The sequence below is a fragment of the Miniopterus schreibersii genome, assembly GCF_964146895.1.
Source record: "Miniopterus schreibersii genome assembly, chromosome: 14".
In the NCBI taxonomy this organism is placed as follows: Eukaryota; Metazoa; Chordata; class Mammalia; order Chiroptera; family Miniopteridae; genus Miniopterus; species Miniopterus schreibersii.
In genome coordinates, this window is record NC_138114.1 from 49,175,013 (window position 1) to 49,199,653 (window position 24,641).

Sequence of the window (24,641 nt, forward strand, 5' to 3'; positions counted from 1 at the left end):
TCGGGAGGGCAGGGGAGGAAAGCTCCCATTCATCGAGCACCTACTGCGTGCATGCATCCTGCCCACAAGGCAGATATGCTCTGCAAACTTGCTTTGTTGGTTTTTCCCTTTAAATAATCAATACATCACAGAACTATAGAGCATTAGAAAATAAAAGTTAAAGGAAAAGGAAGGGTCCCTTGCATTCCAGGCGTCGGAGATAATCTCTGAGACGGCGTGGTGGGTAATCCTCCAGGTACTTCTCTGTGCTGATCGCACGTATTTGCACCTTACGGCCCTCTCAGCGGCATCCGACCGGGTCGACTGCTCCTGGTTGTCCTCCTGGCTTCTGAGATGGCCTCCCCCACGATTTCCACCTGTCGCTCTGGCAGGCCAACCTCAGGGGCTTCTGCAAGTGTCCCCTCTGCTCGCCCCCGCCTGCTGGAGTTTCTCAGAGCTCAGCCTGGACATTTTTTTCTGCCTCAGATGCATCGCGCTCATTCTCTCCTCCGGGCTTTCGCATTTGCCACTCTGTCTGCTTCAAAAGCTCTTGTCCTGGATCTCTGCATAGCCACCGCCTTCTCATCAGTTAGGGGCCAACTTCAATGTCACTTGAAGCGAGGCTTTCCCAGGCCAGCCTCACTAAAGCGGCCCCCCCACCTCTCTGCCCATCCGTCCTGTCAACAGTCTACCTCATTTAATACCTGAGTGATGCATCTATTTCTCTTACCCCCCTCACTAGAACGTAAGCTCCTTGAGGGCAGGGACTCTGTCTTGATCACCGTCTCAGCACCTCAGTGCTTAGCACAGAGTTGGCATTCAGCATACATGGGTGAAATATTTGGTTGGTGTAATGTCCTACTTCTGACTTTCTCTTCTGTCTTTCATGCCTCCTCCTAAACTCAATTGCTAGACTGATCTTTTAAAAACAAAAATCTGACCATGTTACTCCTCTACTTAAAACCCATAATTGCCCATTGCAATACTTAAGTAACGCTTTGGCAGAGTCCTACAATAACTGGTCTGTTGTATTTCCATTTCATTCAGTTCAAAATGCTCTCTAATTTCCCTTGTGATTTTTTTCTTTGACTCGTGGGTATATTATCTAGTTTCCTAATATTGGGGGATTACCCAGATATCTTTCTGTTACTGATTTTTAATTTAATGTTATGGTGATCAAAGATCATGCTTTGTATGACTTGGCTCCTTTTACATTCATCGAGACTTGTTTTTTGGCCCCGAATATGACTGTTCTCCGTTACGTTCCATGTGCACTTGAGGAGACTGTACATTCTGCATTTGTTGGGAGGAACATTCTATAAACGTCAATTAGTCCGTTTGGTCAATAGTGCTGTTCAAGTCTACTATATCCTTCCTGATTTAAAAAAATATATATGTTTATATTGATTTCAGAGAGAGGAAGGAGGAGGGAGAGAGAGAGAGAAACATCAGTGATGAGAGTCATTGATCGGCTGCCCCGGGCTCGCCCCCTGCTGGGGATCGAGCCCTGGCCAGGAATCAAACTGTGACCTCCTGGTTCATAGGTCGATGCTCAACCCTGAGCCACGCCAGCCGGGCCTTCCTGATTTTTTTTATTTTTTTTTTGCCTACTTGTATAAAGTATTTAGAGAGATGTGTTGAAATTTGCAACTATATAATTGTGGATTTCTTTATTTCATCTTGAATTTTATCCATTTTTATTTCACATATGCTGAAGCTCGGTTATTAGGAGCAAAACCATTTAAAACTGTTATGTCTTACTGGTCAATGGGCCCGCTTAGAATTATGAGGGGACCTTCATTCTTTCTGTAATATTCTTTGCTCTGAAATCTACTTTATTTGATATTAATATCGTCATTCTTTTGAGCCATGTGAACATTCTCCATGTCTTCATCCCTCTAACTGTGTCTTTAGGTTTAAAGTGTGTTTCTTGTTGATAGTATCTAGTCGAGTCTTGGTTGTTGTTGTTTTTTCATTCTGATAACCTATGTCATTTAATTGGGATGTTTAAACCATGTATATCCAGTGTAGATATTGGTATGGTTAGGTTTACGTCCATCATCTTCCCCTTTATTTGCCTCATCTGTTCTTTGTTCCCTCTGTCTTCTTTTTATGTTTTATTTTGGATTGAGTATTTTATTATTTTTTCCATCTCTTTGTTGGCTTATTAGATATAACTCTTTCATTATCTTAGTAGCTGACTTAGGGCTCATAATCTGCATCGTTGACTTATTACAGTGTACCTTCAAGTGATATTATACCACGTCACATGTAGTAAAAGAACATCAAAAGAGTGTTTCTTCTCCCCCCCCCCCTCTTGGCCTTTACACTGTTACTGAGACATGTTTTACTTTCATCATTCATCTAGGAGTTATCAACGTCAGTCATTTAGATGTTATACATCCCCATAATATGCAATCTGATTATTTTGTTTAAAAGGTCAGTTATCTTTAGAGACATTTAAATAATGAGAACAAGGGTTCATATATCTACCCACATAGTTACCATTTCTAGCCCTCTTCACGCCTTTGTGTAGATCCAGGTTGCCGTCTCGTGGCATTTTCCTTCCCTTTGAAGGACTTCCATAAACATTTTTTATAATGAAGATTTAGTGGTGATTAATTCTTTCAGCTTCTGTGTGTCTGAAAAGACTTGTTTCGATTTCATTTCTGAGAGACATTTTTGCAGGCTATCAAAGTCTAGGTTGATAATTTTTTCTTTCAGCGCTTTAAGGATGCTGCTCCGCTGTCCTCTCGCTGAAATTGTTTCTGATGAGAAACTGGCCATCACTCTTATCTTGGTTCCTCTATACCTAAAGTGACAGGTAGAATAATGACCCCTTGAAAATATCTGCATCCCGATTCCTGGAACCTGTGCATATCTCAGATTACATGGCAAAGAAGAATTAAGGTCACAGATGGAATTAAGTTTGGTGATCTGCTGGCCTTAAAATAGGGAGACTATCCTGGATCGCCAGGGTGGGCCCAGTGTAATTGTAAGGGTCCTTAAAGGTGGAAGCAGGAGGCAGGAGAAAGTCAGTCAGTCAAGAATATATTACTATGGAAGAAAGGCACAGAGAGACGCTTTGAAGTTGGAGGAAGTGCACATAATCCCAGGAATATGGGGGCCTCCAGAAGCTAGAAAGGGCAAAGAAATGGATCCTCTCCTGGAACCTGCAGAAAGGAGCCCTGCCTACACCTTGAGCTCAACCCAGTGAGATTCACTTGGACTTCTGAGCCTCTCAGTTTGTGGTAGTTTGTTTTAGCAGCAATACACATAACATGTCTTTTTCCTCAGGTGGTTTTTAAGATTTTTCCCTTTATCACTGGTTTTGAGCAAATTGATCATGATGTACCTTAGTGTAATTTTCTGGGTGTTTTGTGCTTGGAGTTTACTGGGCTTCTCGGATCTGTGGGTTTATAGCTTCATCATGTTTAGAAAATATTTAGTTATTGTTCCTTCAAAAGTTCTTTTTTCTCTCCTGTTCTATTTTGGATAGATTCTATTGCCATGTCTTCAAGTTAGCTAATCTTTTCTCCTAAACTGTCTTTCTGCTGTTAATCCCATTCATTGCACTTTTCATCTCAGATATTGTAGCTTCTATCTCTAGAAGTTCGACTTGGGCCTTTCAAAATACCTTCTATAGCTACTTTTTCCTATGTAACTTTTGCGTATATGAAATACAATAATAACAACTGCTGTGATGTTCCTCTCTGCTGGTTCTTACATCTGTGCTTATTCTGGGCTGGATTAGACTGACTGATTCTTCTCATTACGAATCATGTTTTTCTGTTTTTTCCCCCCATTCCTGGTAATCTTTGATTGAGACCGTTACCTGGTTGGGTACTGGATATTGTTATATTCCTAGAACTCTTCTTGAGCTTTGTTCTGGGACGCAGTTAAGCTACTTCTACACGGTTTAGTCCCGTTGGGTCATTTTCCTTCTGGTGTTAGGTGACTCAGAGATGTGCTCAGGAGCTTCTTAGCCCTTTCCATGAAGGCAGGACCTTCCTGAGCACTCTACCCAATGCCCTAGGAGTGATGAGTTTTTAGGCTTTTTAAAAGTGAGTTTTTCAAGTTTCGCTAGTGAGAACAGACACTATTCCCAGTCCGGTGTGAACACCAGGGATTATTCCCTGTAATCCGTTTTGACAGCTCTTTTCCTGGCCTTTGATAGTTTCCTCACATGCATGTGTGGGTCAGTCCTCTGTTTTTGGGGTGCAGGAGGGACCCTTCGCAGGTCTCTAGGGTTCTTGCTTTGTGAACCTCTTCTTTCTTGCGTTCTCTGTCCTAATAATTCTAACTGCATTGGTCTCCACAGACTCTCAGCTCATTCCACTCAACTCAGAGAACCCACACAACTCCACCGTGACGCCTCATCTCTGAGACACAACCTGGAAACTGTCTGAAGGCAATAAGCCGGGGCAACCCTAGGGGTCAGTTTATTGCTTTTGTTTCCCTTCTCTTACAGATCACTATCCTTTGTTGCCTGATGTTGAGTTGTTGTTGTTGTTTTAGAAAACATTGTTTCATATAATGTCTTTTTTTCCCCTAGTGAGAGAGTAAATAATATTTATGTTTCTTTATCTTGACTGAATTATTGCCTGTCTTTGAGTTTATTAATTCTATCTTCTGTTGTGTCCAGTCTTCAGTTAAAACCAGCCAGTAAGGTTTTTCTTTGTTAAATAGACAATTTTTAGAGCAGTTTTATGTTCACAGAAAAATTGAGCAGAAAGTACAGAGAGTTCCCACGTACCTCCTGCCCTAACCATGCACAACTTTCCCCACTACCAACATCCTGCCCAGAATGTGCCCCCACGTTGCTCAGTCATTCATCAGGAGCCTCCCGGGAAGAGCAGCAACCAGTAGCTGGAATATCCAGTAGCTGGAGGCCATCACAAACCATGCTCCTCCAAGCCGCACATAAAAACCTTTCATGAAAGGAGGCCTGAATGTGTACACATCTTCACATCTGCTGTCTTGTGGCTGACACAGGGCACAGAGGAGCAAGTCCAAGTGCACAAGCGTATTTCAAGCCCCTGCTTATGTTATGTCTGCTAACACCCGACTGGCTGGAGCGAGTCACGTGGGCTAGCCCAACACCAAGGGGCAAGGAAGTCTGCTCTGCCCACAGAGAGACCACGACAAGAGTGGGCATGCTGCAGGCGAGCGAGGAATTGGGACCAATAATTAGATCGACAAAGGATGGAGGCTGTTCTATTCCTGAGACCGGGCGCCACAGACGGCTCTCAGGAAGGACAACCACTTGACTACAAACCAAAAGTCAGATTTGGTACCTGGAAGCCGAAACTGAAGCTTCAGGGTGGGAAAAGCCAAAGCACAAAGCACCCGCCATGCCCTCCCCCCAGAGCCCCTGCCTGGCAGCTCCTGGGCCGGCCAGGCTGCTGGGCGCGCCAGCCTGGTGGATCAATAGTAATTTAGGGTGCTGGGGGCTGTGGAGGCGCCATCTGAGTAACTCAGATGAACTGAACTTGAGTGCCAGCTGCTCCCGGAGTCCTTGGGGGAAGCGCACGCACCGTCCACTTAGCGCTGGAGCCCAGCCATTCCCGGGCACTCCCCACCCCTCCTCCTCCGCTCCTCTCCTCTCACCGGCCTGGGTGATCCTGCCTCTTCCACCGGCACCTCCTGTCCTGCCAGCTCCTGGGAGAATGGAGGCTGCAGGGCCTCCCCAGGCCAGGACGTGCTGCCAGGACGCCCTGGGGAAACTCTTCCCTCACCTCTGCTTCCTCTGTTGCCTGGTGACCTATGCGCTGGTGGGTGCCCTGCTCTTCTCAGCCATTGAGGGTGGCCGGGACCTGGGGGCAGGTGACCCGGAGTTTGAGGATTTCTTGAAGGAGCTCTGCGGCCTTTTAAAATGCAACAGAACTGGTAGGTGGCTCACCTGGGCAGGAGGCCGGGTCTGGGATCCCTGTGTGTGTGGCCTCCTCACTCCTGGGCAACCTTAGGCCACTGGCCTCTCCTTTCCGAGCCTCAGTTTTCTCCTCTGTAAATTGGTTATTACTGAAGGACATAAGAATGTAGAAGAAGCAATGAGCACGCAGTAGCTGCTCTGGGAAGGCCGGCTCCCGGCTCCCTTCCCTTGGCCTCAGCTCCCAGCCCCACCTGGCCAACCCCCCGGAAGGGTGGGTGGTGAGAGAAATGGTGGGGTGCGGTGGACCAGTACTGAGTCGGGGCTAGGAGTGCCTAGCCTGCTCCCCAGAGCTATGCCTGCCCCACCCAGTTCACAGGGATTAGAAATCAAGGAACAATACAAAGTGGGCTTGGACCCCCCCCCCCCAAGATAGCAGCCTGCCCCCTACCCTCCTACTTTCTATTTCAAACAGCCTTTTCTGTTGTTGGACTTGGGGGAGAGGGGAGAGATTGTAAGAAGACTTTTGGGCCTGTTTCTAGTCCCTGTTGCTCTTCAGCTTGCTGTGTGATCTCAGGCAGAGCCATTGCCCTCTCTGGGTCTAGGGCGCCAGACAGAAGGGGGCCTACAATCTCAGGGACACTGTGGGAAGCAGGTGAGATAATAAATAGGGAGACTTTGGAAGGCACAAAGCACTTTCTATGTGTCCCTATTGGGTTTCATTTGTATTTAGTCACTTATTTCCACTAGAGGCAGGTCCTTTCAGCTGGGGCTGGCTAGAGGCTGGTCACAGGAGGCAGGGTCTCCCCTTCATGGAGAGGCCTCCCCCCTCCTTCTCTCTCCCTCTGTAGCAGACAGACACACGTCTGCTCAGCCCTGGAGATGGCTTCTGCCAGCTCTGCTGCTCGGACGCTCTGACCCGTCACTGGGTCTAGACTGTCAACAAGCTCAGGGCTTTCCAAACCTGGCCACACATCAGGGTCGCCCAGGAGCTTGTCTAAAATGAACATTCCCAGGCTCTGCCCCAAATCTACTTCATCATGATCTCTGGGGCTGGGCATCTTATTTTTAGAAAGTTTCCCAAGTGATCCCGATGCAGAATGGTACACTACACAGAGCTGGTCCAACCCCACCTTCAATGGAGACTAAAATAAATGCTAGCTAAGTGCAGACCCCGTGCACTTGCTATGCATCAGTGCACTTAATCCTTACACCAGCCCTATGAGGGGGGTGTGAACTGTCTCCATTTTACAGATTAAGAAACGGAGGCGCTAGGAGTTAAGCAGCTTGCCCAAGGTCAGGCACTAGAAAGTGGAGCCAGGGATTCAACCCCAGGCACTTGGACTCCAGAGCTTTTCCCCACGGTGTCATCCTGCCTCCCTGATGGGGAAACTGAGGCTGAGAAAGAGGCTTCCTGCCCGCACCTGTAGGAAATGGTCAGGGTCAGAGCTGGGTCGAGAATGCAGGTGTCTGGACTCCCAGGCTGGTGCCCATTGAAAAGAGTAGTGACTTCCTGCTGTGTCCAGGCTCTGTGACATCCTCTTACCACTCCACCAGAGTCCAGCTGGTGGCTTCTAGGATCCCCAAACCCCCTGGCTGCCAGGCCAAAGGAACTACCCGAAAACCTCCCTGAGAAGCCAGGGCTCCCCAACTTGCTTCTGCCAGGCATCCCAGACACCCCCCAGTGACTGGTGCCCACAGATCCCAGTACAATCATCAAACTCCATCAGTAGTAATGACCTCCAGGAGGGGTGTGGGTTGCAGCCATATGACTTGCAGCTTGTATTTCATAAAAGCCTTTTGCTTTCAGTCTACAAGACCCCGTGAGAGGCAAAGCAGTGTGTCTGCCCCTCTGCAAGGTAGAAGAAACAAAGCTCAGAAAGTTCAGAAAGCACTCTGAGGCTGCATAACTGAGCTCAGGCTGGACCCTGGGCTTCTCCCTTGGGTGCTCTCTGCAGGCCCTGGAGCAGGACCTACCTGCAAAGACATTTAAAAGCAGGGCCCCAGAAACCAAGTTTTGGTGTTGATGGGGCCACAAGACCAGGGCGGGGGGACGGGGGAGGGCTGCTGGTCCCTGGGGAAGACTCCCCTTTGCCAGAGCAGGGCCAGTCTTGAAGGGTGGAGCCCTCTCCCTCACTCCAATGTCTCTTTCTCTAGCTATGGAAGACAGGAAACCCGACCTCAGGGAGCTGCTGTCCAGGGTGAAGTCCCAGTGGTTTAGCATGTCTGCAGACTGGTCCTTCCTGAGCTCGCTCTTTTTCTGTTGCACAGTTATCAGCACAGTGGGTGAGTTCAAGGGCAAGGTTGGGCCTGGCAGAAAGACCTGGGGGGGGGGGACCTGGGGGAGAGGGTGGGGACCCTTGGTGGGGATGCTGGGACGTTAAATTCATTAAGTGTGGAGGGCCTACCCTGTGCCAGGCCTACTGTGCACTGGCAGGCACTGTTCCCAGCTCAGGGACACAGCTGTCCCTGCCACTGGCCCATAAGGTGCCTTTGTGGGAATTAGAAAGGAGCGCCCTTCGTTCAGGTGGGCGCGGCCCATGCCTGGGGGTAGCCCCCAGGGAGCGAGGTGTGGGCTGGAATTCAGCCCCTTCTTGCCCCTCAGCTGAGTGCTCTGGTACAAAACGCCATCCGCCAGCCACACCTGCCAGCCCTGGCTCCTGGGCGGGAGGGAAGAACTCGGGACAACCACACGTGGTCAGCACGCGATATGCTCAGAATTTTGTGTGAGCAGAGTTGCGGCAGCTGCCCGAGGCTTGGGGAAGGTCCAAGAGGCAGGACCGGTGGGGGTGAGCACGTGTTAAAGGCCCCCTGGAGGGGTGACAGCTGTGAGGAGCCGGAGTCACCATCGTGGGGGGAGGCGAGGCATGAAGAGGACACTCCAGGCCAAGAGAACCACCTCCCCGGCCTGTATCCACCAGATGCACTCGCCTGTTCCCCTGCTCTACCCACCAGCTGCAGCAGCCAAAAGTGTCTCCCGACATTGACAAATGTCTTTGAGGGACAAAACTGCCCCCTGTTGAGACCCACTGAACTAATGCAACAATCATCAAAGCGCAGTCCCTGGACCAGTAGCATGCGCATCACCCAAAACGTGCTAGAAATTCCAGTTAATTCTCAGGCCCCATCCTAGACCTTCTGAGTCAGAAACTATGGATGTGGGGCCCAGCAACCTGTGTCTTAACAAGTTCTCTAGGTGATTCTGACGCACGAGACGCGTGAGAAGAACTGGCCCGATGCCAGCCGTCTCAGCCCTGGCTGCGCAGCCGTCACCTGGATGCCTTCTACCGGCTCCCGCACCGCGAGCCTGCCCCACCCAGTCACGTCAGAATCTCTATGGACCGGCCAGGGCATCGGCCTTTTTCAGAGCCCTCCGGGTGATTCTAACAGGAGTCCTGGCTGCGAACCACTGATCTAATGGAAATGCATTAGCTTGGTTTAAATCCCAAGAAAGCAATGCTATTACCCATGGTTTAAGTCAATTAGGACATCAGGCCATCCAGTAATTACAACTGGGAGAGGAAGCGGGGGAAAGTTCTGCTCTGCCCGTAATCAATAATGGTGTTTGAAGGCCCTGCTGGCATTGCTGCTTCCCGCCCTGCGTCTCCGGGTCACCTGAAGTCACCTGGCCTTGGTGCTGGGAAAGGCACACCTGGCAGGTGTGAGGTTGGTCACTCCCCAGCCATTTCCAACTGGGTCAGCCCCCTTGGATTAGAAAGTTAGGTGTCTGGACTATTAACTACTCGCAGCCTGAGTGGAAAGGGCCCATCATAGCGGGATATATAAATGCGTTGTGAGAAATGATGTAATTTCCTACCATGCACTTCAGCACTCAGTAATCGGGACGGTCAACACAGTCCCTTTGTGGGGCTGGCTGCTCTCTGAGAATTGTTTCCGCAATGCATTTTCTATAATGCGGCATCTGTTCTGGGTTGTAAACACATCCCACCCAAGGCAGCCAAAAAGACGGTATTTATAGTTTGCTAAGGCCACCCTTGCCGAGGAGAGCGCTCGCTGGGTTGGGCACGGGTGCTGAGGGAGGTCTTCGGGGGAGGGGGGCACACCCTTGTTGGCTGTGGGTTGAGTGGCCCTGGGTAGGTCACCTGACTTCCCTGTTCTTTGTCCATTAAATGTGGAAATCATGGTGGTTGCCAGCATTAGGGGCTTTGCTATGCAAGGAATTTTGACTCCAAAAGGCACTTGACTCTATAAATCTGTAAGAAATGTGACATTCTTTTCTTAAAAAAAAAAAAAAATCTGATCCTCGGTCCCCATACTTGAAGATGGGGAATAGTTACTGAAGAGCATCTCCTGACTTTCCTTGGGGTGCATGAGAACTGGGGGACTTAGGTACTGTGGAAGACAGGGTGGCCCCTGTCTATGGGCCCTCCAGGCTGCTGCTGATGTCCTTAAGGGTGGGGCCTGTGACGAGGTTGGGCAGGGGATCTCTGCTGACACCCATGGCTGGGCCTCTCTGAGCTGCTCCTGAAGGAGAGGCTCGGCTCCCTCTCTTCCCTGCTCGGGAGGCTCTGTCCACCGTCCTCCGTGACTACAGTCAGCTGCCCCTCTGCGTGGGGCTGCCCTGGTGTTAGCACCGGGAGTCCCAAGTTCTGGGAAACCCCTCTATCCTGAGCAAACTGGGCACTTGGTCATTCTTTCCACGACCCACCTCCGTCCCCTGTCCTCCCTCTCCCTTAGATCCCGCCACCGCCATGGTCTCCTCAGTGGTTCTGGGCTTTCACCGAAGCCCGGATGAGAGGCTGACCTGAGGCCCCTTCTGCAATCTCCTGTCCCTGAGGGGAGGGCGGGAGCTGCTGGAGACCTTCAGGGAACAGGGAAAGGGAACAGAGTTTCCACTGAAACCCTGGGCGCCCCCTCAGCAGCTCCTGCCCCACAGAACAAACCTGGGATCCCGTTGGGAGGTTTAACCAATGTGGTCCCTGCTCCCAGCCCCGGTGCGCATACCCGTTGGGTCCTCACCACGTCCTGCTGGGTTGGAGGAGTGCGGAGCTCAAGGCCAAGCTTCCTAGAGGGCGTGACCTCTGCCTGTTCCTTGTGTACCCCCAACCAGGCTCACAAGAGCCTGGCATATAGTAGGTGCTCAATAAACCAGGCTGGGGGCCTTTGTTCTAATCGATCACCCAACATTCTGCTCTTTTATGCACTGTCTTTAATCGCCATCTGTGATTCCAAACTCGCTAAGTGGAGTATGGAATTTCACTCATACCTGCCTCCCCCACCAAACCAGAAGCTCGGTGGGGTGAGATCTCATGTTTACTTTGCTCACTGTGACCCCAGCGCCTGCAGTCAGCACTCGATATGCACATACAATACACATACAGTACACATGTTGGCTCTGCCAACATGTGGTGCCTCTGGAACCAGCCAGGGTGGCGTGGGGTGCCCTGGGATGGGTACAGACTGATGAGGCCCATCGAGGGCCACTGCGCTTTCCCAGGACCCTGGGGCAGCGGGCAACCTGAGCATTCCTGGAGGGCAGAGCCTGAGACCAGAGTTTGCCACAAGGAGCTGCAGCCCTGGAGGAGCTGGGGCTCAGCCAGACTAGCAATTACCTTCAAATTAATTTGCATAATTGGGCTGGGTTTTCTGTATTAATCAGCCTTTAGGACATCAAAAATTAAACACAGGCATTATGTCCAAAAGCCTTCCCTCTGTTTGTTGAAGTCACCGAGCCTGCCCATTTGGAAGATCTAACTACCTGCCCTGTGGGGTGTGACGACTCCCTGCTCCTGCCCTGCTCTAGACATGAGGGTGGGGGGAGGGTGGTGGAAGGAAGGGGGCTTCTGGGGAGCATGGAGGCCTCAGCCAACCCCCTTGGTGCTCCTGACCCAGTGGAGACTGAGCCCTGACGGGAGCTGGCAGCCCTGGGGGTTTGACCCCCAACTCCACTCTTTATTGCACGTGTGCTCTTGGCCAGGGGGCTTCATGTCTCCGAGCCTCAGTTTCCCCGTCTGTGAATGGTGATAACAACACCCACCCATGAAGGTTGGTTGACACCAGCCCACAGCGAGTGCTCAGGAGGCAGCCAGTACTTGCTCCTGAGCTGGACACCAGCATTCATCTGTCGCCACTGTGTCAGGCCCTGGTCCCGCGCAGTCCTGCCTGCTAGTCAACAGACCAAGCAGGGATCGTCACCCTCAGTTTACGGATAAGAAACCTGAACATGTGAGCAGCCAAGTCACTTTCTAGTAAATGGCAGAGCTGGGTTTTGAAACGAGGTTGGTGAGATTCTAGAGGCCAGGACCCGAACCACTTCCCATCGCTCGTGAACGTGTGTGTCTGGTCCACTAAACCACAGGTGGCTCTGGGAGCAGCAGCTTTCCAACTTCCTCCTGTCCAGAGAACTACGCCCACTGCTGTGCGCACCGTTGGCCATAACAATCGCCTATTATCCAGAAACAAACACCCCAAGAGGCCCAGGCGTCCCGGGAGGACGGGGGTGGCTTCTTAAAGCCACCGCCTTCCTGGGGGGCGAGGGAGGCGGTGGGCATGACCCCCGCGCATCCTGTCCGAGGGGGGCTGGCTCGCCTCACACAGACGCTCAGAAACGCCACAGGGAATGACAGGCAACCAGCTCACTCCCACCCCGTGCTTGTCCCCCGCCAAGGACACTTCAGCAGGCCTAACCTTAGACGCGTGGATGAGTGTTTTAAGATGCATATTCGCTAACGCATTGTGTCAAGTGTCATGTCGGGGAGGGGAAATGGCAGAAGGCCTCTTGAAGGCTTCTTGGGGATGGCGAAGAGCAGATACAAGCCCCGGCCGTGTGGTCTTTTTCAGGTTACAGCCACGTCTACCCGGTCACCAGGCTCGGCAAGTACTTGTGCATGCTCTACGCTCTCTTCGGCATCCCCCTGATGGTCCTGGTGCTCGCGGACACAGGCGACATCCTGGCAACCGTCTTATCCAGGTCTTACAGTCGGTTCCGAGAGCTCCCATTCCTCCGCCCTCCCCTGGCCAAGTGGTGCTCCCGACTGCTGTGCGGGACAGGGCCTGGCGCCGAGCCCCGGGACCAGGCCGTGCCCAGGATCGTCATCAATGCGCAGGAGCCCCCGGGCCCCAAACCTGGCAGCTGTGCCTCTGGCCCGGGCGGCAACGTGGAGCTGCTCGAGGGGCTTCTCGCGGGGGAAGAGCAGGGCGCCCTGCGAGCGCCCGCGCAGCCTGTGGGCAGGAGCAGCTCCTGCCCCGACCTGGCACCCCGGAGCCCGTCCTGCTCCGTCATCAGCAACCTGGACGAGGTGGGCCGCCAGGCGGAGCGGCTGGACGTGCCCCTGCCCGCGGTGGCCCTCATAGTTTTCACCTACATCTCCTGTGCGGCCGCCATCCTCCCGGCCTGGGAGCGGCGCCTGGGCTTCGAGGACGCCTTCTACTTCTGCTTCGTCACGCTGACCACCATCGGCTTGGGGGACACGGCTTTAGAGCACCCGCATTTCTTCTTGTTTTTCTCCCTCTACATCATCGTGGGGATGGAGATCCTCTGCATCGCCTTCAAGCTCATGCAAAACAGGCTGATTCGCATGTACAAGCATCTCCTGCTGTTCTTGGCAAAAGGGAAGTTTTAGGGCCTGGCTGCAACCAGGAGCCCTGTCTCCTCTCTGCGTGAGGCCTGCGGCCCGCTGGTTTGCTTGCCTTGTCCTTGGGGCAGTGCAGTTAAAACACGGCCCTGCCTCCTGTCCTCTCCTCTGCGACTCTGGGGCGCTGATTTTAGGCTCCAGGCCCCGTAGGAATGTGGCCGATGCCCTTCGCATCAGGACATTAGACAAAAACCGTCTCCAGTCCCCAAAGTCCAATTTATTTCCCTGTCTTCGTTTTTAAAAACCGCCACCTTATGTAGATGAAACCGCCTAATGGAAGTCACGGGTTTTCTTGCAGCAAGAGAAAAAAACCCAAAACCTCTGTTCTTGCAATTTGTACTTTGTGCAAAATTAAAATCCTCCTGAGCTGCTCCCCTTGTAGCCTTTGCTGAAACAGAGAGGCCTCTTTTCTTAAAGGACTGTGAACATGGGCCAGGCCGGCCGGATTCCAGTCCGGGCAAAGTACGCTGATGGCACTGAGTGGGACTGTCACCCGTGTTCACGGGGGCCTGGGAGGTTTCCTGACGGCCAGGCTCTGTGCAGACCCGTGTTCTCACCCAGCGGCACGTGACTGGCGCCTCCTGAACGAGCGGGCGTGTGAAAGTGTTGACGCCTAGGCGCACGGCTTGGTGCCCGAGAGGGCTGGCGCCACCGGCTCTCGTCCTGGACGAGACTCAGGAGTGAGCTGGCATGTGAATGGGCTGGTCTGTGTGGCACATGCTGAGGCGCCCCACCCAGCTGCCCTGTACTCCAGCTCCCTTTGCCCCATGACGACTGATGGCACCCAGCTTCTTGCCCCTCCCATGGGTAACTCTGGGTCACGTTCAACACCGTCTCCCCAGTTCCCCAGCCGAATGGAGCCTCGGCGGCTATGAGCACACCCTGGCCTGCCTTCCTTCATCTCCCTGTCTCACTTCCCACTCCCCTTGAGCTCACCCCTAAATGGCCGCCATGCACACGAATCCTTGTCTCGGTCACTCCTGGGGACCCCGGCCTGGGAGGGGTGTAACAAGTCGGGGTATGAACTGGTTGGCACACCTAGTACCTAGCAGTACAAGAGTCTTACTACTTCCACGGTCAGTTATGAGAGATGTTTGGTTGGAGGGAATCTGACTTTCTTTGAGAGAATCTTGGGAAAAACCAACCTGCGTGCAGTGATGGGCAAGATCAGTCAGCCGCTAGGTAAACGGTGCATTTTGCTCCAGCGTACAGAACAAAAACGGCAAGAACCGATGAAAAACCCCAGGAGCTCCCAGTTTGAAAATAAAGGCAGCACCTATGTTTTCAGGGGCTCTTCAAAGTCCAGTTCCACAGACGCCGAGTGCTCGTGCTTTTCCCGGCTCCAAGACGATCCAGGCTCAGCCTCAGAGAGCGGACGAGCTCCAGGCGGGGTGGTGTCGCTCAGCCAGTCCCTTCTGGGGGAAGCAGAAAGTCCCATTCAAACGCACACGTTTATTGGGGGCATACATGCAAACTAAGGTCACGGTCTTTGGCTAGCGGGTCCGTATGCTCCTGCAGCTCTGAGGACATGGCTCAGCAGGCCTTCCTGCTCTGCACTTCCCACCCCTCTGCCCCTTGCGCCCCATATTCCCGCCCCCGATCTACTTCTCATTCCTGTGCAGGAATGTGAATTCATTCGCTCCCAGCCTCGCCTGGACACCCGAGGACCTTCAAGAATTCAGGTGTCATTGGGCGCAGAAAGGCCCTGTCCCCCATGCACAGCTCCTCTTGGAACTTCGGGGACCTACACCAAAGACTTTGGTGGTGGCGCTGTCCCAGATGCTGTGGGGTGGCCCTGTCCAGTTGTCCACCAACCCAGCACGTGGTATTGTTAGCCCCTCCCCCACTTTTCTTTTTTTTTAATCAGAAGAGGCTGAAGTTCATTTAGCCAAAGAGATGGCGGGAGGCAGAGGAGGGAGGCAGTCATTCCCGGAGGCCCCAGATCTGGGGACCACGGGGGCTGCGAGGGGCGCTGTCAAGGGAAGGGCAGCCGACCGCCAGCGCTGCCTTGCGGGCTCGGGGCTCGAAGCTCGTGGGGTGGGGGAGCTGATGGAGGAACCGTTCCTGAACCAACATCTGAACATTGGGGCGGTGAGGCTGCCGGCGGCCCCCCAAAACCCTGCAGACTGGACTGCGCTTCCCCGAGTGGCCACCAGGTGGAGCCTCCAGACCGCACGGGCCCAGCAGGTGGCGTGTCCTCTGTGGCCACATCCCAGAGGCTCCTGGAAGGGACCTCGGGGAGCGGTGATCTCCGGCGGTGGTCCTCTGAGAGGGGACACCTCGGACTTCTGTCCTCACCGCGGTCTTAGAGGACCAGGCTTCTCGGACCTCTGTCCCCCGCCGCGGACACTGGGGGAAGCGGGACGTCGGACCCATGTCCTCTGAGCAGCTTTCACTGGGGACACTTAGGACTCTTGTCCTCGCCGTGGCTGTTCCCTATTCTTTAAATCACGTGTCCTGCCAAGCTAAGGTCAGGAAATGTGACCACTTGAGTCCCAGCCACTAGACAGTGGGTGTCTGGTCAATAGTCCCCTCTCCCATGGGTCCCTTCCTTCTCTGACCCACCAGCCTCACCCTGGTGGGTGGGGAGGTAGATGGTCTGAAGCTTGCAAGAGACACTTAGAAGTTTCTACAAAGCACAGGTGCCCTGTCCCACCTGAGGTCTGCTGGGCTGGAGGCTCTGGGAGTGACCCCCGAGAATGGCTGTGGTGTTGGGCTGTGGTTTGCTGTTTCTAACGCTGCCAGGTGATTCTCATCGGTCTGGGCTGAGAACCACTGTCTTACCGGAGGGCCAGGGCCAGGGCCAGGGCCAGGCAGGCTCTCACAGGGCCAGGCAGGGGCTTGGGGGTGCCTGCTGCTTCCTGGGAGGGCTGTGGGGACACACCTGGCTGGGTGCCAATCCTGCTATGGCCCTGCCCTGCTGAATGACCCAGACACTGGAGGCCTGCTTCTGGGTCTCTCCAGAGAGGAGAGGATTGGCCTGGGCAGCCCCTGTGGTCCTGCTGACCTCCGGTGTTCGGTGTCCTGCCTGCTGCTTCGATGGGTGGGAAGCTGAGGAACCTGGTCCCCCCCCCCCGGGCACTGGCCTGTGGGCTGCTGGGTGCATTGCTCCGACCTGGGCCCCTCAGTACCGACCAGGAACTGCCGGTGGCTCAGTGGTGAAGGCCTTTGCCTGTGGAGAGGGGCTACCTTCAATCTTGGGCAGGTTCCTTTATCAGTCAAATCAACATAAAAATGGTACCTACCTCAGAGTTTTGTGAGGATCCAACAAGATAATCCACAGGAAGCGCTGTAGCCCCCAGCTCTGTGAGCTCTTTAAAAAGTCCTAGCCGGCCCCTTTACTGTGATCAGGTATCAAAAGTGGCGCGTTTCAGCTTTCTCTGCTCCGCCTCACTGCCTGTGGTTGGGAGAAAAGGGGTGGACTGTGGGGTAAGGGCCTGGACACTCAATGAGCCCCCACTGACTCTGGGCCGGTTCAATCACTCGGGCCCAGGGAGCAGGAGCAGTCTCCACCCAGGTGGGGCCCCTTCAGCGGCTAACACCCAGCACGTGTAGGTGGGGGGTGGGGAGCATGCTTTCCCAGCTGCCCACTTAGTACCCTGGGCTTCCCAGGCACTGCTGTATCCTGCCCAGCCTGCACCTGTCACCTTCTCTCGGCTTCCAAAACAGCACTTTCCCCGCTGAGCTCTCGCTCCAGCTGCCACCTGCGGCCCATTGTTCCTTCCCTGTCTCCTCTGCCTCCCTTTGGTCCCACCAGGTGGCCATTCACGCCATCCCCTGTGCTCCAAACTGAAGGCTGCCTCCCCAGCACCCCTGACTGGCACGGCCAAGGCTGAGCTCTCATCTCGCCCCTGGGCCTTGCTCCTCAGCATCCCAGGAGCAGCAGCCCCAGCCCTCCTGTCGCTCAGGCCAGGAGCCCGGGAGGCTGCCGGACTGGGCTCGCTCCTCCCTCCTGCTCTGACTTGAGAGGCCCGTGTGCGGCTCTTAAGAATTCTCTCAGCCCTGAGTGTGCCCCCAGAGAGTCCAATTTCTCTGGTGTCAGGTGGGGCCTGGCAAGTGTATATTTTAGAAGCCCCCAGTGACTCTGGCTGCTAATTCATTCATTTATTCATTCACGGGCCATTGTTCAGTGAGCAGTGTCCCAGGCTAGAGGTACAGCCTTAAGGAGAGCGCTTCTGATGTACAGGCACATAGCCGATGCTCATGCATATTTGCTGGGCAAAGGTGCATCCAGTAGGGTTGGTGACCCAGGCCCCTCTCCCCCTGACAGAGGAGCAGTAAGACAGCTGGATGACAGGGGCCAGGCTGAGGGGTTGTCTCTCCCCGCCCCCACATCCAGCTTCCTGGGAGCCGGGCACGTGCCGTGGCTGGCAGTGGACTGTCCAGGGTCAGAAGGCCCGGGTGGCTGGGCTGTTGCCATGGAGACCGATGTGCGCCGGTTTAGCGGAGAACTTTGAAGTGGACTTGGATGCAGGACATCAAAGGGCACCTCCCTCTCAGGTGCAAGTCGTGGCTTCTTTTCACTGCCCTCGGCCCTTACTGCTCTTCTTTTGTTCTTGCCATTTAGATCGGAAAAGAAAACCCTTTCGAATGCTATAAATTCAAAATGTAGGCAACCAAGGGGCCTCTCTGAGGTTCAAGCCCCCCCTTTAGTCTCTTCAAAAAGCAATTGCATGTGTAGAAAAAGAGATGACCCTGCAAAGGTGGTCAGCATCGCCCGTATGTCACTGTCCAGCGAATCCAGTGGAGGGCAAACGTAGGTTTACAGTTAACCCAGCTATTGAAATCATCCTGACTGCATGTCTTTTTCCATATGAACAACTATAAACCCGCTTTTGCCCACCCCTGTGTTTACTGAGGACCTACTATGTGCCAGTGCCCAGGGGACTCAGAGTGGTACAATATGGACCAGGTCTCTGGTCTCCAGAGCTTATGATCAGGAACCGCTCCGTGCCTCAGTTTCCCCAACGTACAGCCCCAGGGGTTTCCATATGGTTTCTAAAGCCCAGGCAAAGTTCCCGCACTCACCCCCATTTTGGCCTGAGTAGATTTGCTTTGCTCTGTTTTATATATTCTGCTTTCCTATAACATTTGTTTGAGGAAAGAACTCCATAACATTAAAAGGGGGGAGGGGGACTGGGAATGAAAACCGCTGGCCAGGGATTCCCTGGGGAAAGCCTGTTGGGCAGTGCCCCCTGTCACCTTCCTTTCCTCCCTGGGCAGCACCACTGCCCTCTCTCTTCTCAACAGGTGACCGAGTGACGTCAGGCCCGATTACAAAGGCCACCCGAGTCTTTCCCGAAAGCCACTTACACTGTCCGGGCAGGGAAGCGTGAAGTGGGCCTGGGACAGGGCGCTTTATTGACTGTCTCCTGTCTCGAGGAGCTGCAGGAAGGCTTTATTAACTTGGCAAAACCAATCTCATTTAAGGGCACTGCGCTGCCGGGGCCCACTCAAGGTTCAAGCGATATTTCTACCCCTAGGCCGAGTCTTCTCGTGGTTACGCCTTTAGTATGCACGTTGCCTTTCTCCCTCAAGGCCACACTGATGCAAAGAGCAAAGAGTCTGGATTGCAGGACAGCTTCTAGCAAAACACCCGAACTCAGCGACATCACCCCACCCACGGGGGCTGCTGGAATGTCCTCTCTTGCCTCATTGTCACGGCGTCCTTCCAGAGATCACAGGCTCCTGGGTGCCCAGGCTGCGCCTCCCACTTCACTGCACTGTCCCAGGCACACAGTGGGCCTACAGTAGAGGCCGGAGGATGGGCCACCTGCTGCTGGGTGTGTAGGATCAGTGGCCTCGGTTTCAGCAGCTTTGGGGGACCCCTTCCTTCTGGTGATGTGTGTGTGTGTGCGCGTGTGTCCCTGGGGCACCCAAACACTGGCTTTGCAGAGAGACAACATCTCCTACAAGACAACAGTCAATATAAATCCAATTGGACGTAATGACTGGATTTCTCTCCCCCACTCAGAGATGGTGACAGTGATTTCTCAGATGCCTTTTAGTTACAGACAAGTTTCTGAACAAAATAATTAGGTTTGAGTCTTTGCAGCCTGCCCTATTGGACTATTGATTACCCACTAAAATCTTCCCGGCGGATGTCTGGGTGTGCGGTTGGCATGGCAAGTGGGTAAAGACAGCTCTGAACAGGTGTGGGGGCCTCCACGGAGCTGGGTTCTGAGTCCGTGGTCCCTCCCAGAGCTCTCAGCTGCTGAGGATCACCTGTGGGCACCCACCTGTCAGCCCCTCCAGTGTCAAACGTCAGCTGTCCCTGAAGCACCGAAGTCCAGGGGGCCAAGTTCCAGTGCTCACTGCCCTGACCTCACACCTGTGTGACCTTGGGCAAGGCTCTGTCCCTCTCTGGGTCTGCTTTCCCCTGTGGAAAAGGCAGCTGTTAGACTCAATAACCCCCAGGGCGCCACCCAGCACTGATGGTCTAGCCCAGTGCTGTCCAATAGAAATACCACATGAGCCACAAATGGGAGCCACACAGGAAATTTTCAACTTTCTAGCAGCCATGTTAAAAAACAGGTAAAAAGTAACTGGCAAAATTCGTTTTAATGATACATTTTATTTAACCCTATGTATCTAAAATATTGTTGTTTCAGCATGTCAACAATATAAAAATTATTAATGAAATGTTTTGCTGATTTTAAGAGGCAAGGGGAATGAAGACAGGCAGTGCGAGGCTGGACTGGGCACGTCCCATTGGGACTCTCTGAAGACATTTGACATTATCCTAAGTGCAAGGCCACGGGAGGGTTTTAGGCCAGGGTGTGGCATGAGAACACTGAGTTTTTGGCTCTCTCCAGCAGGTGGCCGCGGGAGGCCCCTCGGGCAGCCACCGGGCGCCCCTGCCATGGTGCAGGTGAGCGTGGAGAGCCAGGGCACAGGGCTAATGAAACGCGCTCTTCACAGCGGGTGGCTCCTCTGCGGCCGCCAATTACAGCAAATGTCCTCAGACAGGTTAGTGATTCTATTATAGTGGCCCAACCTAGAGACCTGCATTTTACAGATAATGTTGCATGAAGCCAGTTAATGCAGTGATTGAATTATTAAGTTAGAGCGTCTATGACTTAATTTCATTGGCCGTCAGCGAGGCATCCTTCAAGTAAATTGACATGTGCTCCGCCGTCCCTCTTAAAACCGGTACAGCAGATTCGGTTACGTCCTGTATGGAAAATGTTCCGTTACAGTACACAGAACTCAGAAAAGGGGGAAAGTGAAATGCTTTCTTTTTTTTTTTTCTAATTGGAGCTCATTTTTTTGTATGTGTTAAACAATGGACAGAGCTGGCTTCAAAGGGGAAAAAAAATGCTTATTGACTGAGGCAGATCTGGCCGAGACCTTCCAGGAGCACTTGGAAAGAATGTGAAGTCTGCTCCTTTTCAGGGTAAATAAATAGCAATTAGGCCAACGCGGTTGATGGTATTGTTTTGATCTTCTGTGTCTGCTTTTTGTCTAGGTGTTCCATCAGTTGTTGAGAAAGAGGTGTTAAATCCCCCAGTTTGGATTGTACAACCCAAGTTTCCCCCCCCCCTTACTTTTATATATTTTGAAGCTCTATCGTTGGGTGCATACATATTATAATTATTATGTCTTCCTATTGAATTGATCACTTTTATCACTGTGAAAACTTCTTTTTTACATCTCTGGAGTTTGTTTTTAAATCTATTTTATCTGATATTAATATAGCCACGTTAGCCTTCTAATGCTTATGGTTTGCATGGCATAATTTTTTCCATCCATTTACTTTCAATCCACCTGTGTCCTTATAGTTAAAGAATGTCTCTTACGGAGTTTGGACTATTTTTTAAAAAACCCATCCTGACAATTTCTTTTAATTGTGGTATTCATTTAATGCTTAATGTATTTCATCTATCATTTTATTTTTTGTTTTCTGCTTGGCTCATCTGACGTTTTCTGCTCATCTGTTCCTCCTTTCCTGCTTTTTGAAATTATTTGAATACTTTATAAAATTATTGATACTTGATAGAAATTTAATTTTACTTTTCCTGTTAGCTGTTGACCCATTCTTTCTTGTATTATTTTTACAGCGATTGCCCAAGAGGTTACAATATCCATCCTTAACGTTTCACACTCAAATGTAGAGTTATAACAATATACCGCTTCGCACAGAATACAGAAATCTGGCCACTTTACAGCCCCATAGCCACCCGCATACTTTAAGGTAGAGTTGTTATAAGTGACACATTTACACGTGTCATAAATCCCTCAAGGCAGCGTTATTTTAAATAGTTAAAGGTTTATGAAGAAAACAAAGGGGAAAAGACAAAAAACAAAATAAGACCCCCCCCCCCCCAAAAAACCCCTCAAGTCTTGCCTCGTGCCAGACATCGACCTTTCCTGACACTCACCACACTTCTCTGAGGACCTGGGTTTCCACCTGCTCTCGCTTCCCCTCAGCCTGGCTCAGGGCACAGCCCCAGCCCCGGGAGAAGCGGCCGCGAGTGGCCACGGAGCTCAGCCCTGAAAGCCTGCACCCCCCCGGCCCCTCTAGGGGGGAGCCCCGGTACACAGAGTGGGGTTGATCACCTGCCTCAGTTCCGAGCAAGGCCTGTTTCTTGGCTTCTTTCCACTTTCCCACCTCGTCCCACATCCCCTCTCCGGGTCCCTCCCCAACGAAGGCACCTGCTGGGTCCTGGGAATACATGGCCCTGACTAGGAATGAAGACCCCAAAAGGTGGAGGAGTTCTATGTGTTCCTGCTCCAGACTTCATCAGACCTGTGCACAGACCCGCGGTGTCCCGCGTGGCCTTCTAGCGGCTACATGGTGCTCCTCCGCCTGTCACTGGTTGATCCCCTCGTGATGGAACCCGAGGCTGCCTCCTGCTCCCCTCTGCTGCAGACAACACGGCAGCGACTGTCCTCACGCTTGTCCCCCTAAGACCCCAGCAGAGCTTTCCCCGAGACATGGATGGAGAGCGATGGCTGGACCAGGGGTGCCTGCTGAGACCTGATTCCACCGCCAAGCACTCCTGGTTGCTCCCAGGAAGGCTGCACGGTCCCCGCTCCACCCAAGGAAAGGAGCCCGTTTCCTTCCCTCTTCCCTCACAAATGGCATTTACCCAGCTTCCTAACTGTTGCCACAATGTAGCGCTTGTATCTCACTGTCGTGTTGATCGGCATCTCTCTGCTGGCCGCAGTGTCTGTCTCTCCATGAGCCTGGTGGCCCTCCGGGCTTCCCCTCCTGGGAACTGCCTGTCCCACTCCGCTGGCTCTTCGCCGGGCAGCTTACCGCCTTCCCGACTCGTGTGTTAACCAGTGGGTCAGGTTTTGTTAGCCCAGGGACCTCTGAGTCTCTTCAGGATGCCTTTGTTCATTTCTGCTCTGACCCATTCTTCACATTTCACAGCTTAATGCCTGGGCGATACAGTTGTTTTCCTTATATCCAAGTTCTCTGCTGGGGGCACACCTGAGGATTTCCCCAATGGACCACCCTACACCTTCCGCCTGCTCAGCACTTTCGTCTCCCCAGAGCCAGAGAACACTACGCTAGGATCACCCCCCTCTTAACCCCTTCAACTCTGTGAGGGGGGCCTCTCACCACGCTGAGTGACAGATGAGAAACTGAGGCACATAAAAGCTGAGTAACATGCTGGAGTTGGCGTGGCTTCTTGTGTTCACCATTGCAGCCTTGCTACCAGAATGTGTAAGCACCCTGAGGACAGGGATTTTGTCTGTTTGGGCCGTTACTGTCTCTCCAGAATCTAGTGCCTGGCACCTAGACAGCCCTCAACAAATATATGTTGAATGAATGAATGAATGAATGAATGAATGAATGATAGACGCTGAGCTGTCACTCTCTAAGGGAATGCCTGTGCATTCCTATTTAATCCTAAAAACAACACTGCAGCAGATCCAGTTAGTAGCCCCATTTCAGAGATGGGGAAGCTAAGGCTTGGAGAGGGTACATAACCTGCCCAAGGCCACTGATTAAAGAAGCAGCAGGCCGGGACCCCGGCATCCTGACTGGGGCCCTTAACCAGATGCCTCTGTGCCCCAGGGACGTGGGGGCGGGGCCTGCGTCTTGGGGTTCAGAAACTCCAGGCACTCTGGGGCACTCCACGAGTGTGATCCCCTTCACAGACATCTGAAATGACTCCCGCCGTGGGCCCTCTCCTCGGAACTGGCTCTCCTCCCTGATTAATATTTAAGTTACACACATCCCGGGACACGCAGGAGTCCCCACGTCGCTGGTTACGTATCCAACCACCTTCCTCACACGCCAGGGGCAGCCATGGCAAGCACAGGGGAGTCTGGGAGGAAGCGAGGGCGTGGAGAGGAGGGCGCGCTCACCCACCCTGCTGCGCTAGGCAGCCTGCGGACACGGGTGAACCGAGCCCGGGCTCCACTGCAGGGGAACATTTATTCTAAGTGGCTTTCCAAGAAAATAGCTCCTGTTCCTCCCGCCCCCTAGATGGGCCTCCAGGGCCCTGGCTATGTCAGGATGGCTGCTTCCCTTCCGCTTGTAGAGTAGAGGGACCTGGAAGCCAAAGCAGACCCTCACCCCTTGGCGGTGCAGGTCACAGCCCCCAACAAGCATTCTCCCTGTCACCCATCTCTCTCTCTTTCCCCATTTCTTTTAAAATTACATTTATTGGGGTAATGTTGGTTAGGAACATTGTATGTTTCAGGTGTGCAACTTTGTAAGTCATCACCTGCTGTGTGCTCACCACCTGGAGCCTAGTCTCCTTCCCTCACCTGGCACTTGACCCCCCCCCAGCGTCCCCTCTGGGGTCGCTCTGTTGCCTGGATCCGGGAGTTGCTTTTTGCTGAACATCCCACATGTTAGTGAAATCATTCGGTCCTTGCTCTTTTCTGTCTGACCGACTTCATTTAGCATGATGCTCTCAAGATCCACCCGTGTTGTCGCAAGTGGCCCTAGTTCATCTTTTTAAATGACTAGTATCGGCTGTAAACAGGCACCGTCGTCTCCATCACACCGTCCAGTCCCCTGGCCCTGTTTCCACACCACCCGCGGGAGGGGACCCGAGGGCCGGGGGCTCAGGCTCGAGGTGGGAGGGGAGGGGAGGGGTGGTGGGGTGCAGAGTGGCTTCCCCAGGGAATAAAGATCTGTCCCTGGGTCCCCGCACCCTGCGACCCCCTTCCCTGGCACGGCCACCCCTCATGACCAATTTCAGGGACAGTGGGGATCTAAGAGCGGCTTCAGC

General features: G+C 52.9%; 1 protein-coding gene across 1 annotated transcript; it reads left to right on the forward strand.

The window, feature by feature from the left end:
* Positions 1-5,648: 5,648 nt before the first annotated feature.
* KCNK18 (potassium two pore domain channel subfamily K member 18) lies at positions 5,649-13,431 on the forward strand (the record flags this gene model as incomplete). Its single annotated transcript, XM_081157910.1, has 3 exons — positions 5,649-5,868; positions 8,006-8,134; positions 12,650-13,431. 3 exons carry the CDS (start codon positions 5,649-5,651, stop codon positions 13,429-13,431), a joined length of 1,131 nt encoding a protein of 376 aa, XP_081014036.1.
* Positions 13,432-24,641: the final 11,210 nt, after the last annotated feature.